This window comes from Columba livia, chromosome 1 (genome assembly GCF_036013475.1).
Source record: "Columba livia isolate bColLiv1 breed racing homer chromosome 1, bColLiv1.pat.W.v2, whole genome shotgun sequence".
Classification (NCBI taxonomy): domain Eukaryota; kingdom Metazoa; phylum Chordata; class Aves; order Columbiformes; family Columbidae; genus Columba; species Columba livia.
The window spans coordinates 207,809,458-207,826,558 of NC_088602.1; the positions used below are offsets into that span (position 1 = coordinate 207,809,458).

At 39.4% G+C, this 17,101-nt stretch overlaps 1 protein-coding gene across 2 annotated transcripts; it reads right to left on the minus strand.

Annotated features, from left to right (window-relative positions):
• Positions 1-746: 746 nt before the first annotated feature.
• Positions 747-16,603, minus strand: RBM17 (RNA binding motif protein 17). 2 transcript variants are annotated; one of them, XM_065049304.1, is made up of 12 exons: positions 16,475-16,603; positions 14,315-14,455; positions 12,513-12,629; positions 11,445-11,611; positions 9,799-9,893; positions 8,816-8,872; positions 6,841-6,982; positions 4,814-4,965; positions 4,034-4,107; positions 3,565-3,663; positions 3,171-3,243; positions 747-3,025 (listed from the first exon to the last, which is right to left on the minus strand). In XM_065049304.1, the coding sequence occupies exons 2-12, from the start codon at positions 14,435-14,437 to the stop codon at positions 2,922-2,924; spliced, it is 1,203 nt and encodes a 400-aa protein (XP_064905376.1). In that variant the 5' UTR covers positions 14,438-14,455; positions 16,475-16,603; the 3' UTR covers positions 747-2,921. The 2 variants fall into 2 exon arrangements, with proteins under 2 accessions (XP_064905376.1, XP_064905375.1); XM_065049303.1 differs by having other exon boundaries at positions 9,799-9,896.
• Between the last annotated feature and the right edge of the window lie 498 nt (positions 16,604-17,101).

A 17,101-nucleotide genomic window follows, 5' to 3' on the forward strand; every position in this document is an offset into this window, starting at 1 on the left:
CTGGACTAAGGCAAACATTTTAACAGGCCACCATTCTCTTAATTTTCTGTAAAATCACAATTTTTTAAGGCACCACACAAAGAGAAACAAAAATATTATTGCCTCAGACAATAGTTAAAAGGACATACCTTACAGAAAAACATGGGTGCGTAATTTCAATCATACAAATAAGTAAAACTTCGTAGCTGCAACAAAGAACTGCAAATTAAGTGCTGCTGAACCTTTTGAGAAGCTGCTGCTGAATCACAGAGGAAGGAAAAAGAATGAATGTGTAAGCAGGAAGAGCTGGAGGTGTTAAATAATAAGTAATTTGAGAATCTACTAGTAATAGAAATAAATCAGTGATAAGTTTCCAGCTGAGGTAAGGAGAAGTAAATTCAGAACCAAATTTTTAAAGACACGAAAGATACAGCCATACCTGAGAAAGTCTGAGCTGACACATCAAGGCGAGCTCAGTGGAAGAATGTGCATTTGCAAAAAAACTGCTTCCTACCAAGGACATTATCTGTGATAAGTAAGGTTTGATTAAAAACATCAGTCAGCATGTCTGACACTCTCCAGGTTTCCACACCTGTGCGTTTGCATTTACCGTGGCAGCACATAGAGGATGACTGCTACAAATCAGGCTCCAACATCCTGTATTTGTACAGCACCCACAAAGTGAGTACCCACAAAGAGAGGAAATTAAAGCAACATAGGTCTGCTAAGGCTTTAGAAGGAGTTATGTTGTCTGGGTGACTCCATGGTACAGAAAAATACTTTATTTACAGAATGAATCTCTTACACAAAGCACTAAATGAACAAGTCCTCACCCGTACATTTCCAGGGGTAAACTTTATCCAGAAGTCTTCAACCACAATATGGATTTTCAGAACTAAATGGTTCAAAACTTGCCAGTGAAGCGATTCTCAGCAAATGGAAGACTTCCAACTCATTAAACTGGAAGTTCAGAAGCTGGTATTACAGAGATAACAGCAGAAAAGGCAGCTATAAGACAGAGAAAAGAGTCTATATACCTTAGGAAATGCTTACACAGCAGTATTTGCTGAAATAGCCATAAATAAACAACGCTGCTTAAAGTCAAGTCATATTTCCAGCTAAGTTCAGATCATAGTGAATCTGTTATCAGTTACTTTCTACAGCATGCCACTCAAATTATTTGACTCTTACAAGCAATTCTATGCTAATTCACATTAAGCTAATTTCTTTGTTTTACTACAAAGTAGCAAAAGGCCTTAAAGCGTTGCTCAAAGTTAAACAGAAAACTAACAGCAGAGCCAAGAACAGAATTTGGATTCTGTTATTGCCCCAAGTCTTGTGGTTTTAGTGTTAGTCAGGCTGGTTTTTTACCTCTGCTTCAGTGAGGTTTTCTAAAGGTGAATTATAACTATTGCCAACAGCAGCACATGTGGTGTGGAAGTGACTGACTCTGTGGGAAGGCCTTGTGCAAGAGGACAGTAAAAAAGCCAACACACAGTAGGTAAAATACAAGGGGTTTTTTTAAAAATGGTTTTCTTGTTTTACAAGCAAATGTTTGTACAGAGGTGGGTGGAACACGAGCGAACAAAATAAGCGAAACACAAGACCAAGGGTTTGTCATATAGATCTGCGGCCAAAACTTAATAAAAGGGCAATAACTGGAGATATTTACAGTGTCGACCCCCTTCCCCCTAACATGTCTATATAACAGGAAAAAAAGACATCCAGCATCAGCTTTGAAACAGCTAAAATGCCCTCAGAGCTCACTTCCATTTTAATATCTGCACAATTCCAGGTGCAATGGAACAACTGCCATCATTGCACAGCCACCTCTTGGCAAGTCTTGTCACATACCGCTTCCAAATAAAAGCAGACATGAAATCAGGAGCAGAGTGCTATGTATTGTTTTACATCAGATAAAAAGAGTTGTAGTGTTTAGTAGCTCAGTTTGTCAACTCATCAGATTTTCATTTGAGAGTTTTCTTCCATTGCCTCCTACTTCGAAAACTTCGTCTGGCACACCACAAAAAAAAAGCCTAATTCAAATGTTATTTGACCTCAAATACAGAAATTTATATAGATAGCACAAATGCCAAGTTTGAACCAATTAAACAAGAAGTTAGTTACCTATATGTAAGGTTAGAGGAAGTGAAAATCTGATAGCAGGCCAGATACAAGAATGAGTTTCCCTCAGTTCTACCTACAGCATTTCAATCATGACCTGTGACCAGATAACCCTGGATATTTCTAGCAAACACTTCCTGACAGCACAGAGCTCCCGCTAAGTCCACTCATTCTGATTCAAAGGGCTCAGTGCTTTAAATTCCTTCCTCCTTCTATTTCCCTGGGTTAAACGTGTATTTTCTTTGGATGTGGGAAGACAGACTCATTCCTTGTTACTTTAGTCTCCATTCTGGCATATTGTCCTGGAGTCAGGAGAGAACAAATTAGCTGCCAGCTGTCCAAGGACCCCAAATCGCTCTGGTGTGCAGATGGAGGACTTGGGAGAGAACAGCTTTAATTCTGAGATACGTCATCAAGGAAGAAAAGCATGATAACACACAGTCCTCTTCCAAAGCTTCCCACTTATTGTGGATGCAGCACAGGGACTCCATGATGAAGCACCAGGACAAGGAAAGCAGGAATACAGGCAAAGCATCTCCTCGGCAGTGGGTTTTCAAAAGAACGAAACCATCTGAAAGCTCAAAAAAACAGGATCCCCAGAGCAATAAGCAGAATTGTGCAATTCAAAACCACACAGACGTGAATCTTACTTTCAAAGGGCTTTATATTACAAAAAACGTAAGTCACAACGAATGCGAAAAATCCATTCAATGAGGCTTGTTTCCAGTTTGCTAGGAAAGCTACTTTTTCTTTATTCCCAGCCTACCGCTGAAAACATGATTGCCAAAACAGTGACACCTAGGGCTAGGTTTTTAAAATCAAACTTGCTCTGCCAGATCCAGCACTCTGAACTTGTCCAGGTTGTAGAAACAAGCCTTCACCACTCGGCCTCCAAAGTATCTTCCATTTAGATCCACAACAGCTGGAATGGAAACCAAGAACAGGTCAGCAAGCAGCAATTCAATAAAATAAACATTTCTTTAGCTAAACAGTCTAATCAGTGAGACTGTTTAATCCCTTTACAGAAGTTAACTCTGAGGTTCACAGGACACAATTTAGTATCCTACCTTTGATGGCAGATTCAACCCGTTCAAACTCTAAAAATATTCTCACAGCTTCATCATCAGGGGCACCAGGAATCTGAAAAGAAACAAAAAAACCCAGAAGGAATTAGAACAGCAGCAAAAATACTGTTTTATATTGCTATTCTTCACAAAAGTAGTAAAGAGAACACAATGGAAAGGTTCCAAAAGCACAATACTCAGAGATTTTTGCCCAGTTTCTGGCATTAAGTGTTTGTATCTTACAGATACGGAAAATACAGAATCACAACACAGCAAAGCACCCTGTGAGATCTCCTAATCTATGCCCCTTCTCTACAGCAGTAACAAGCCAGTTGTGAGGGACAAGTGCCCAGTTTGCTTTCAGAGTGGCCAAAAACAGAGACAGACTTTCTCTTACCTCAAAGATGACACATTTCCCAACTTTGCCGTATTTTTCGCACTCCTCCTTAGTTTCAACTTCTAGATCTTCGTCCACCTCCCCAGCACCTACCATGTTCTGAAAGTTAAAAGAATAAACCCAACTCACTGGGTGCAGTCTATATAGATGATTATTTAGGCAAATGCCAGGTGCACACAACTGTGACCATGAATACTTTAAACTTCTCTTTACTAGTCAATATCCACAGGAGGAGCCAGTTCACCAGTACTAAGACAAGGTAACTGTGGGATCTAAGGCAGTGCTGATTTAAAGTCACAATTTTTATCCCAGGAAGACACATATTTTCTCCAAAACACTAAGCACCGTATAGGCACAGGCCAGAACTGTTCAAACTACAGAGTCACTGCAACAGGAACAGGGGTTTAAGCATTTCAACCGGTCATGTACACTGCAAATATCAAGACATGTTCCCTTACTCCCAACTTACCCTTAGTAAGACCACTTTAGTTGGGCATTTCAGTATCTCAGTCAAGGGGTTAGAATCCGCTTTCTTGCCTGTTTCTGGTATGAAGACAGAACAGTGAATCACGGAATAACATAAGATTAAAGCTGATTTAAACCTTATACAGGGGCTTTTATCAGAATCTTACTATTATCAAACAATGGATTAAAAGACACAAAATGTAGTTTCATATTGCTGAGGAATAGTTATTCAGAACTTGTAGCTATTTGGAAGGACAATAAGCAGAAAAACCACTGCTACAGAACGTGAATTAAACTATAACACTGACAACATACTGAGGGAAATAACTCATAAATTCAGAATTGTATTGGATCCCCTAAGAACTAAAAATGAGATCTGACTTTCAACACCTGTGCTCAGGCAGAGGTGCGTTTCTAGTAAGCTGAGATGTTGTCTCTACGTCAGACAACAGCAGGGAAATGAGGGCAATATCTAAAGCATGTGATAGAGAGAAAGTCATCAGGAGCAGAGCAGGATCACCCTTTGAAGAGGCTTCCAAACACTAAAGGAGGACAACTGATGGGGAAGGGGAGGATGCGTTAAAATAATTGAGGACCGCTTCAAAAAAAGATTAAAAAAAAGATCAATTTCCACGAGAAGGACCATGAGTCATTCTTCCAAATCTAACTAGTATTTTCTGCAAGGATAGATGGCAAACAAAAAATCCAGGAGCTTCCACTGAGCCCAAAATATAATTTTTCCCTGAAGATTTTTCACAAACTTATTGGTATAGGACAAAATTACCTTTCTCTGTAGACTCGCCAACAATGATCTTGCCACCCCTCTTGCTTGTTTTCTCTACAGACAGTGCTGTGCTCAGCCCCTGTTCATGCTTCCCCAGCCCCTGGCCCTCTCTGAAACCATACTTCTGCATGATTTTATGAGCTACTGTCCCTCTGCAAAGACAAAAAGCATCAGTAAAGGTTTCTTAGACAAAACATTAACATTGCATTTCTCCCGAGTGCTCATTTACTCTGCCTCCTAAAATCTCATTACGCAGAGACTGAAAACATGTTTCTACACGACTTGACAACCCAGCAATTTCACAGCACCCTGTGAACATGAAAAGTGTTACCCTGAATTACAGACAGAAAAGCTGCCAGAGAAGTTGGCTAAATAAAATTGTTCACACTTTTCCAAATAAAACCCAACTTCTATTTGCAGTGCAAGTCAGCATCATACACTCTATGGAACGGTTTGGGTTGGAAGGGACCTTTCGAGATCATCTAGTCCAACCCCTCTGCCATGGGCAGGAACATCTTCAACCAGATCAGGCTGCTGACAGTAAATCACAAACCAGATTAGATAAAGCGTCTATTTAGTCCAGTTTCTTATCTTTGCCAGTGGCTGGTATCAAGAGCTTGAGAGAAAAGGCAGATGTGGGATGATCTACTTCCCACTATCTACTAGTTCAAAGTTGGCGTAAGCTCTGGAGTAAATGGCTTTGCTTCCCCTTCCTGTAACAAATCTGGATATCCTCAGTATTTATTTAAGCATCTCATCTGTCTGAATTTTCAAAAATGTACTGAGGCAATACAATCCCTAAACTATTTTAAAGTAAGTACCTTACAAAAAGCACCTCCACTGACAGGTTTTAAAATTCCCACTAAACTAATAGATAGAAACGTGCTGGTATTTCTTTGGAAACTATAGTTCAATAGGCCAAGACACAAAAGACATGCCATGGTATAATAGTTTACACCGCAGTAAATATTCTACGTTCAGTGACCGCTATTTTACCAAGAGGCATGTAAAATTACATAGAAAATGCAGGATCAGTGACTACAAGACTATTTTCTAAGCATACTATATGAAACACACAAAGACAAATTAAAAAAGGCCAAAATTCTGGCTACATAACATTGAAAAGTTAAAACACTAAATCACAGAATAAACAGTAGCCAATTGTGCTGGTCAATGTAAGGCAGGTCAAGTCATATTTTTAGCACTTCCTCCAGTGAACTGAAGGCCCCAGGGTACTGCTAACTAGACAAGGGAACAACACATAAACTGATCCAACAGTACTGAGTCTGGTCATCCTTTTTCTTGACAATGTAAAAAAGAAAAAAAAGGCATTTCTATTAAAAAAAAAAAGCATGAAAAATTGTCTCCAAAACATAAATGAACTGTAATAATGTAAAACCCCACATTTTTATGTCTGTTTTCCTCCTGGATATAGTTTTGAGTACACCGAGGCTGCATTTCCACAACACCCACTGCGACTGATAAGGACCATACCTAACCACTAAACGTCTCAAATGAGGTCGCTAATTATAAATTTGACTTCATTTTGTTGCCTCAGTAGTAACACAAGAATGGCACACAATGCTAATCCAAGGCAGAAAAGTAAATGGACAGATTTGCAGCCGTGTCTGCTACACTCATGCGAGTATGCTTTGAATTTTTGAACAAATAAAGCAGAACTGATATTATTTGACCACTAGTACCTAGAAAATTTAAGACAAAGAAAACCAAAGGAACTAAGGTTCCATCCGTATTTTCCTGTATACACACTAGCTTGGCTTGTAAAAGCCACCAACACTTCACACTGGAACGTGGCTTCAGAACTTGCTTAAAAGCACAGCCTTGAATGCAACCACCTCAAATGAATCTCTCAATGGCGTCAATCCACTGATTTTTCTGTCTCCTGACAGCATGCACTCAGACTAACTACATACATGCAATGGGTTGTGTTCTCTATTGACAAACTATTTTAACTTTTGGTTTCCACCACCTTTTTCCACTAAATGTGCATAAATTCAAACATTTACCCCATGTTAGCAAGGAAAGAGTTGCTTGGTCCTGTAGGGGAACGAGGTCTTTCTGGCTCATCATACACAGGAGGAGGAATAGCTGCTTTGGAAGATGGTGCCCGAGGTCTTGATTCCTCTTCATATGGAAATGATGCTACAGCTGAAGAAAACAGAGACATTTGCTTTTTCAATCAAATACTTTGCATGAACTACCTACTTGTTATGAACACTAGAATATTATGCCTTCAATCTAACACATTTACAGACAGCTCTTCATATGCAAGTTGTAGTTTTTTCTGCTTTAATACTAACAAACTACTAAAGAAAAGTCTTCCACATAAATGCAAATCAGAAAAATGTTCCTCTGCACATGCTGCTTTAACATCCCCTCATCTGTCCCTCTCTCAGAAACAAGATTTGAGTTGTTATTCTGGATTGTTCTTATAGGATATACGATGAGTTTATACCCATAGGTCTATAATGCATTTTTTAACCTCTTATCAAATGGAGAAAAGAAACATTAAGAGGCCACCTACACTACAATGAGTTTATCCAGACAGAAGACAAGCAAGTCCCGTTCGTCAGGAACTAAATTATGACAAAAATGGATCAATGCACACAGCTTGGTGCCTGAGGGCTGTAAAGAAAACTACACTGTACACTTACACAAAAGAGAAATCAGTCTCTTAAAAAGAATGAATGCAATTCAAAGCAAAGCATAAAATCTTAAGAGATCTCACTGACAATTTCTGAACTGAAAGCTTTCCCAGGAGACAAACATACGTATGTGTAAGTATATACAGTACTGATCAGACTACTGAGCTACCTTCCACTGTCAAGCGGCAAAACACACAAAAAAGCCTACAGAACACTGAAGACAACTTTTGAATGTATTTATGGACTCTGACTTCATTTTACATCATTTTCTTGAGAACTAGTGCTTGTATCTTAGCAAATAAAATGAAGTCTGAGGATGTCACATGAGGAAAATAGAATCCTCATTTAAGCGGCAGATGGTCTGGACTACGGGGCTTCTGCTCCAGCAATGTTTTCTCAGGTTTTTCCAGCCCCAGCTTTGAGCACCAAGTAACAAGTCATACAAAGGTTTCCTTGTGAGTTCATGTCACATTTTGAAAGCTCTCCCCCTCAGGATATTTCTACCATTTCCAGCCGATATTTACTTTTCCTTGACACTGCTCAATTGCTCTTAATTATTTACTCAAAACAATCTCTTTCTGTTTTTAATGTTTACACACTTCAAATGCTTTCACTATTATATCATTCACTTACTCCACCGAGCTTCATTTTTTTTTTATCTGAATCTTCTCATAAATAAAATCATGACTCCCAAAGGAAAGTTTGTGTGCAAAAGATTATTTTTCCTTTTTATTTTTTTAAAAACGTACACAACATACTGTTTATTATATTATCTTTAATGTTTAAGACAGTTAGACATAAATAAATTGAACAGTTTTGTTCTTACAGGAAGATTTTGCCACCTAGTGGACAACTTCAAGCCAACTTCACCGAGGGAAACCCTAGTGCGCACCTCACACCTCTTTAGCAAATATTGTACCCCTCAAACACTGACAAAATTCAGTTTGTAGCGCACAATCCCTTCAGAAAAGATATTAATAAGATACCTCCTATAGCAAAGGGTAATAGAAAAACTCCTTCTCCGTGATGTGTGGGTTTCTAGCCTACCCAGAGAAACCAATCTGCAACGTTTCTTCTTTCACATCAGAAATGAGTGACTGAACATGATTATAACAGACCAGCTTGCTCGGCCACTTCTCAAGCAATACAGAAAGAATCGTTACAACAGGACAATAATATCAGAAGTTCCCCACAGCTTCCCGTCAAAGAACTAGCACAGGTTCTTCTGCCAGAAAGAACCATATGGGAAGAGTGACAGGACACGTTAACTGATTAGAGGATTGAGAGAGAAATAAATAGCGCTCTGTTTTAGAGAATGGGATTTGGGTGTACTTACGTTCCTTGTCCTTCTCAACAAGAGAAGTAGGTGGTGCAATAGCAGCGCCCCCCATACCTATGGGAAAAATGGGAGATAATTCACTCGTATGATTAGGGTCTGCTGCTTGAAATAGCTTCATTGAGTATTAACGCAGCTGCTGGGTTCTTAACAACCAATTCTTAACATATATCTCTATCAACAGAACAGCAGCAAGAGAGCAGTCTGAGAATTTTCAACAGTGGTGAACTAGAAATGAACAAAAAGCACACCAAGGGAAAAATATCAAACTGCAATTTATACATATTGTCTCTATCACAAACATATTTCACAGGATTTCAAATTTAAAGACTATAGTGAAACAAATCTTCAGTTTTAAAACTACTCAAACCAAGTGAAAAAGATACTATGTTCAACTACATTTTCAAAACAGTAGCGTAGAAAGAATATTTTAATCCATATTTTAATGAGCAATATTCTAATGTAGTCCCAAACTTCCAAAGCAGAGCAAACATTTGAAATGTCCTGATCAGAAATTATTTACTGTAACTTTGTTGCTGAAAGAGAATAAATTTATGTAAAGACATGTCTCACCACCCAGATCCACATCTTCTAACTAGTTCTAAGGGCATTCAAATGACAAATGCAGGAACAGTAAGTTTTAATAGTGAAAACCCAACAGTGATCCTCGTAGCCTAATTTTATCTCACATCTCACCCCTGGAACCTGCACCATGCAGAAACTTAAAACAAGTATGTACAAAATAACATAAAAAGAGGTCTTTCCACAAAAAATTTAGCTGCCATCTGTCTCCATGGAAAGAACACTTTTCTGCATTATGGTGTAATGAAATGCTAGGTTTACTCTAAAGGCTCAGAAATACCAGCATGCTTCTCAGCTGAGAACAGAGAAATACAGAATCTGTGAAACAGGAACAGGATTGTGAATTGTCCCCCCACCCTCTTCCTCCTCTTTCCCCATGAAAAGCCAAACAGCTCCCTTACTTCTTTTTCGTCTCTCCCTTTCATAATCTTCATCTTCGTCAGAATCTGGATCAGGTCTCCTTGAAAACCCACTGGCTTCATGTCTGTCTTTACGCCTTCTAGGAGACACAGTGAGTTAGGATAAGAAACCATCAGAGTTAACTCTTTGCTTTAATTTGTGATACACCTTTGCAGTGTGAATTATGCTGCTACACTTCGAGTGGCATTTTATAATTTTTCCATGAAGGTGTAAGTAAACACCTTTACTTTTTCTTTGCTTTTATCCTCACGGAGTACTTTCTGTACAATATAAGATAGATCTCAAACAAGATCATTTGCCACTTGCAAGTCAGTCAGGAAGAATACATGGAAATAAGGCAACATCTGAATAAATCCTGTCCAAACTAACAACAGTGACTGAATGACTACAATGGAACGGATAGCAAGGTAAGGCATTAATTAATCACACTGCTTTGAACAGAACCCTTTTAAAATTCCCTATTCAGAGTAATATCATTTACTCGGTCTATTAAAATAAAATCATCACACTTCAACATCAGATTATTGAGAAGCTAGCTTGGTAATTAAAATAAGATTTAGGCAAGTCCAGTAAAACTTTCAACATTAGTGAGAAATGCTTCAATACTTTTTTTGTGATTCGTTATTTATTGTGATCATGACATCACTAATTTTAACACTTTAGAAAACAGTAAAAGTATTTTTTTTCCCAAAAAAGTTAAAGAGCACAGCTTGGGGCATAAATCACATCTGATTCCCAGCACAACCATCAAAATTGTGCTACAGGATGCTAAAATCAGTGTTGCTATAGAATCAGAAAAAAATTTCTGAATCTCTACACTGTGAATTTAAAAGGAATGTATGCTCTCTGTTCAAACAGCCAAGTTATCACAAATTATGTGATCAAACTGGCTTATTAATTTCCCTTAAAATAAGCAAATATAATCTCAGTGCCTGGCTGGCAGATGTTTTACCACCTATTTCAATAGGACACGGAATCTGCATTCAACTTCTTTAATATGATCAGAGAGATTTCTTATTCCAGGGAAAGAGCATTAAAATAATCAAGTAGTATTTTCTGTTGTCCACAGACAAAGGGGTCATAAATACACGATTAAGTAACTCAAACTGAATGCAAAATATTAAAGAAGAAAATGCCAACTATGCCTCTCAAAGGCTACAACACCTACTTCTTTAAAACTGACACGCATTCATGTATCAGTTTGGAGTATTTAAATACAGAAAGGGGTGTTTATCATTGAATGTTGAAAGATACTTCTGTAGTCATGTTATCCTGACAACAAATGCTCTAAAATACCTGCAAGGTCTGCAGGTCTGACAACGCATGGAATAGCAAATTCTGCAGCTACTACCAAAATAAAGTAAATGTAGAAAAACTTGACACACCTTTCAGTCAAAGAGGCTGTAAACATTATAGATCTTACAATTTTTGCACTGTTAGACAACTCCAGTGAGAGCACTAAAACTATTAATGAAAACATTGTGCTTGTTTCTACAAGCACACAGTATTCTTCACAAAACTTTTAAGAATCTCCCTGAAACTGTTTACAGGGATAAAACTAAACAAATTGATTTTTCTATACTTTATCTAATTGTCAATATGTCATGAATTTCAACAAAAGCCTTACTTTTCTCTTTCTTCAATCTCCTTTTGCCTCTCCAGCTCACGCTGCCTCTGTCGTTCTTCTCTTTGACGTTTTACCACTTTTTCGTAGTCATTTGGGAACATGGGATCGTATTCATCCGCCAAAGGAATCAACACATCTCCCGCAGAAAAACCGCTAGGTACAGGATCCTTAAAAAAGAAAAAGGATTTTTTTTCAGCTGAGATCTGAAAACAGCCAGTTGGACACCAAGGGTTTAACACTTCCAATGACACAAAACTCAATTCCTGACTTCTATAATAACAGATAATATTCTAATCCCACTGGTACTAGAGAAAAATCTTTGTTTTATTAAAACTAACATTTCACCCAGTCTCCCACTATCTCAAACTTTTCCATGAATAAAGAATCATTCCCACCCACTCCCCCTATCAGAAACAAAGCAACATGGACGAGAACTTTCAAAACCCATTAATTCATTATTAGAAGTATTATGGTATCTTCGTGTTGCAACCATCTGCAAAGGATCCTCCCACACAATCTCTTCAGTCTTTTTCATCATCTGCTATTAATGTAATACCAACGGAGGCGCAGATACTGTTCTTCTCTCATCTGAAAGAACTATTTCAGAACCATCACCACTGAAAAAGTTTCAGGGAGAAAGTTTCTTTTGATTCCTTACCACAAATAGATCCATTTTAAAAGGTGAGCTGGCTTTTCTTTTATTTTGAAGTTGATTGTTATATAGGTCAAGTTCCAACACTGGTGCAATTACATTCATTATTTATGTGACCAAATCGCTGTCTTGCAAAGTACTTTGAAAGTGTTCAGAAGAAATATGCTGGGAACATTGTTTTATTTTAACTGCACATTAATCTTAGTTAATTCCATGTTGTATCACATGGAAGTCTGTCTAAAGTAGAAACGTTCATTAATGAAAGAGCCTCTTAGCATAGGAACAATTTCAGAAAATGATCACTTCTTTCACCACTAGGAAAGATGATGAAAAAATAAAAATACAGACTGCAGTCAAAGAATTCCAACTCCAAAACATTTATTAACAGCCAGACTTTTTAGCTGCCTTGGTCTTACCTTTAACCCAGATGCCACATGAGGTGGTGTGTCCACAATCTGTCTCTCATCAGAAGAACTACCTCGTTTCAGGTCAATCACCGGAGCAAGGACTGTTGTTTGTTTGGTTCTCTGACTCTGTAAAACCACCAACACACAAAATGTCTAAGAAAAGGACAAAACAATTATCTAAAAACTAGCTTCCTTTACATACTTACTTGCAGCTGGTATCTCATTTTTTTCTTTTAAGGATGAAAACCACTGTCTCAAACCAATGTCTCAAAGCTCAATATATCATTTCTCTTCAGTTTATCAACATACAGTAATTCTCAACATTTCTAAAGAACCTTGATGTGGATAACTAAGTTGATGTCATATTTTAGTGGCGGCAAAAGCCGCTCAGTTCTGAGAGAGGTGCTTGCCAACTATGACTAAAGAGCTGCTATGCAAATAGAGACCTGACTCAATATTTCAAAGATGCTTCAGTGGAACCAGTGCATACCTTCTTATTTTTAAGCAAGTGAGATGAGACTTTTCTTGTGCATGCACTAGGACATACAATAGGAGGTGAATGGTCCTTACTTTGGACTAGGACCAGAAAAACACAAAAAATTCATATGACATCTTCAAATGAGGCTGAAGCGAAACCCCTTTTTTTAAGAAGGTTAGACTTATTCTGGAGATCTACCAGTCTTCACATTTTATAACCTGATAAAATGTATTAATCTATTTTGATCTCTGAATTTTCTAATCCTATTCTATTTTTCTATTAATCTAAGCATATACTGCGTATAGTTCCATAGAAAAATAATATATCTAATATAGTAGGCATTTAGATTAAATTCACGCAGGTTGTTCCAATTATCAACTAAATCCTGCCCTCAACTTTAGCAGCATAAATCAGGACTAGTTCCAGTGAAAAAAATGCTGTGCCTACTCAAGTATTCAGTTTCTACGCTATTACTTCTTTTTTAATTAAGTAATATCACTCCAGAACCTACACACCACAAAAAGCACAGGTGTCCTGCCTGAACAAAAATATCAACACTGCTTAAAGAAAAAGGGCCAAATACTGTGGCAATAGAAAGAGAAACTGGCTCTGTCACAGTTTAAACTCAAGAAGAAACTTCTTCTCAGTGAGGGTGACAGACACTAGACCAGGCTGCCCAGGGAGACTGTGGAGTCTCCTACTCTGGAGGCATTCAAGACCTGCCTGGACACCTTCCTGTGTAACCTCATCTGGGTGTTCCTGCTCCGGCAGGGGGATTGGACTGGATGATCTTTCGAGGTCCCTTCCAATCCCTGATATTCTGTGATTCTGTGTGAATTGGTTTGCTCTCCTTTTCTCTTCCATGTACCCTGGAAATACTTGCTGCAAAAACTTCTTATGTATGACAATTTGCACTTTAGGGCTGAAAGCCTTTTAAACAGCAAGTACAAAATGATGCAAACATAAAAATAAAAACCAACGCAAAATGCCAAGAATGACCAGCAGTCAAGTACTGCTGACTATCAATCACAGTATGACCCTTACTTACTTAAAAAAATACCAAAATTTCATCTTAAAAATTAGACCTAGTTAAAAGATTTGAATCTTGCAGTACATACATCACTTCTTAATTCAGTTTTAATTTTACAAGACTCCCTCTAACAGACTTCAAAAATCATGCATCTTGCCTTTTTCCACCATCAGTTTTACTGGGCTCCTCACTAAAACTCAAAAATTACCCCAAATGAGTATTCTAAGGTCATAAACCTTCCTCAGTGCTCTGAAGACAAAAGAAGTTTGAACAATAGAAAGCAAAACCACAAAGGGACCATACCTTTGCTTGTGTGAGAGCTGCTTTCTTCACCTGCAACTGTGACTGTAGTAGTTTGAAATTTTTGGACCAGCCTTCTGTTTTAGAATCGCTGGTCTCAACTCCCAAGTCATCGTAAAGTGACATTTTCTCTTCAATTTAAAACTAAAAGACAAAAGAAAAAAATCCAGATGATAACAAACCTATATCCAGGGCTTATTTGCTACTAGTTTTCATGTCTTTATTCCATACCTTTATTTTCCAAAGTCAAAGAGAATTCAAAATAATAACATTTTTCTTGTTAGTAGCAGATACACATGGCTGTTTAAAAGTAACTGAAATGTAACGAACTGTTCAAGCATTAACAGGCATTGAGAACTTCCCGAAATTACATTTGTAGCATTAGATATCAATCATTTGAGGCTTTTAAGAAGTTGTAGTTCACACTGGTACCTTGAGGTTCACAAATAAATTCAACAATAAGTATCACACAAGCCTCAAGACTTCCAAATCAAACACCAAGGAATTATCGTCTCTGCTGACCTTAAAAACTACATGCACAAATATATCAACATTCCAATCACCTTCTTAAATTTCACTATTTTTTGCATCACTGTAAGGGAACATCTTTCTTTTACTAAATATACCTGCCAGACTATTAATATTTAACTATTTCCACAACATTTAAAGGTCTCTGAAGTACAGAGAACTTAAATATGCACATACATACAACATACACACACACACATATATAAAAAACTATCTAAGTAACATCATCAATAACAGGATATTAAATGTATCGCTTTGATATTGTCTCTAGCATGAACAGAACAAGAGAAAATTTGAAAGCAATGAGAGCTCTGTCACCTGTAGAACAATCTGTATGTTCATTATTTAGTCTCCAACAGGCCTGGATTACACTGTCTCCACCCAAAAACTTTAACTTCTTCATTTATTACAGAATCAAACATGACTTATTAACAGTCTCAAGTGAATGCTTAAAGACTCATCAGCAAGATCCTGATACCACATATCTCACATATAGTTATATTTGAGGGAACCTGCCTGGTGTATAAGAGATGGCTATTGCTATAAATACAACTTATATGCATTTTAAGCTTGTGGGAAAAGTCTCAGATACAGCAGACAACAACTATATTAGAACTCCAAAAAGTTGTGAGCTCAGAAAAAAATTTTTAAAACCCAATAATTTAATCTTGCAGTGGAATATGAAAAGCAATATGAACAACCACAGCTCAGAAAAAGCGAGTTCACTGCACAAAAATGGAAGAAGTTGCATCCATTGGAGATTATTAAACATCTGGGCATAGAGAGTGAAACATATAGAAGAATGTTATAATGCCTATGGGACCAGGATGAGGACAGGGCACTACAAGAATTACCATCTGCCACAGGGAAGTAAACGTTACAGAGTAGGACAAAAGCTGTTCTAGGGCACATATGAAACACCTGGGGTACTTTATGCTATGCCTACAGATACCGAGACAGTGCTGCCACCATGAAAAACTTCAGGCATAGAATCATAGAATAGTTTGGGTTGGAAGGGACCTTCCAAGCTCACCCAGCGTCACCCCTGCCATGAGCAGGGACATCTTCACCAGCTCAGGTTGCTCAGAGCCCCATCCAGCCTGGCCTGGGATGTCTCCAGGGATGGTTCATCCACCACCTCTCTGGGCAACCTGGGCCAGTGTTTCACCACCCTCAGGGTCAAAGTTTTTTTCCTCGTGTCCAGCCTGAATCTCCCGTGTTTTAGTTTCAAACCATCACCCCTTGACCTATTGCAACAGGCCCTGCTAAAAAGGCCTCAACGCCTTAGGGAGAGGTTTTAGTACAGCCGGTGGAGACACAAAGCAGGAAAGCGGGGAGGGTATAACCACATCAACAGAATACCAGGCTATTATTTCCCTCTCCCATGCGGACAGAGGGGCCGAGGCCTGGGACGCAGCCAGGCTGCACGGCAAGGGCCGAGGGGCCCTGACTCCCCTCCCCCCCATCTCCACACAGGCCTCGGGCCCTCCAAGGCGAGCAGCCGCAGGGCCAAGGCCGCTAAGGGCGAACAACCACCCGCCTCCCGCTCCACCCTACCTCCCCACACCCCCACAGAGCCCAGGGCGGCCCTCCCGGGCAGGTGCGGCCGCTGGCAGCCCTCCGCCCGCCACTCACCCGTAACGGCACCGCCGCCATGAGCCGGCGCTGAGGCAGCCGGGAAGGACCGCCCCGCACGGCGGCCGCGCCTGCGCACTGCGGCCCCCACACCCCGGGCACGACCCGCACAGCCAATGGGCGCCGAGGGCGCTGCGGCAGCACCGCTGTTGTACCGCCCCCTGGCGGTGGGAGGAGAGCACGGCACCGTCTTTCCTCCCCCGTCTCCCGCCCAGTGCGCACCACAGAGTGACAGATTCACAGGCACAGGATCACACAGAATAACAGAATAACACAGAATCAGAGAATAACACAGAATCACAGAATCTCAGGAACTGGAAGGGACCTCGAAAGCTCGTCCAGTGCAATCCCCCCATGGAGCAGGAACACCCAGATGAGGTTACACAGGAAGGTGTCCAGGCGGGTTGGAATGTCTGCAGAGGAGACTCCACAACCTCCCTGGGCACCCTATTTCAGTCTCTGTCACGCTCACCGTGAAGAAGTTTCTTCTCAGATTTAAATGGAACCTCCTGTGTTCCGGTTTGAACCCATTACCCCTTTTCCTATCATTGGTTGTCACTGAGAAGAGCCTGGCTCCATCCTCCTGACACTCACTCTTTATATATTTGTAAACATTAATGAGGTCAC

What these genes read in the sequence shown, in the direction of transcription:
- RBM17 (XM_065049303.1), bottom strand. Translation starts at nt 14,437, where the DNA reads ATGTCACTTTACGATGACTTGGGAGTTGAGACCAGCGATTCTAAAACA. An exon ending in TCTTTCCTTGCTAACATGGG is followed by an intron (nt 4,966 to 6,840) that starts GTAAATGTTTGA and finishes TTGTCTTTGCAG; the next exon opens with AGGGACAGTAGCTCATAAAA. An exon ending in GGAAATGTGTCATCTTTGAG is followed by an intron (nt 3,244 to 3,564) that starts GTAAGAGAAAGT and finishes GTTTCTTTTCAG; the next exon opens with ATTCCTGGTGCCCCTGATGA.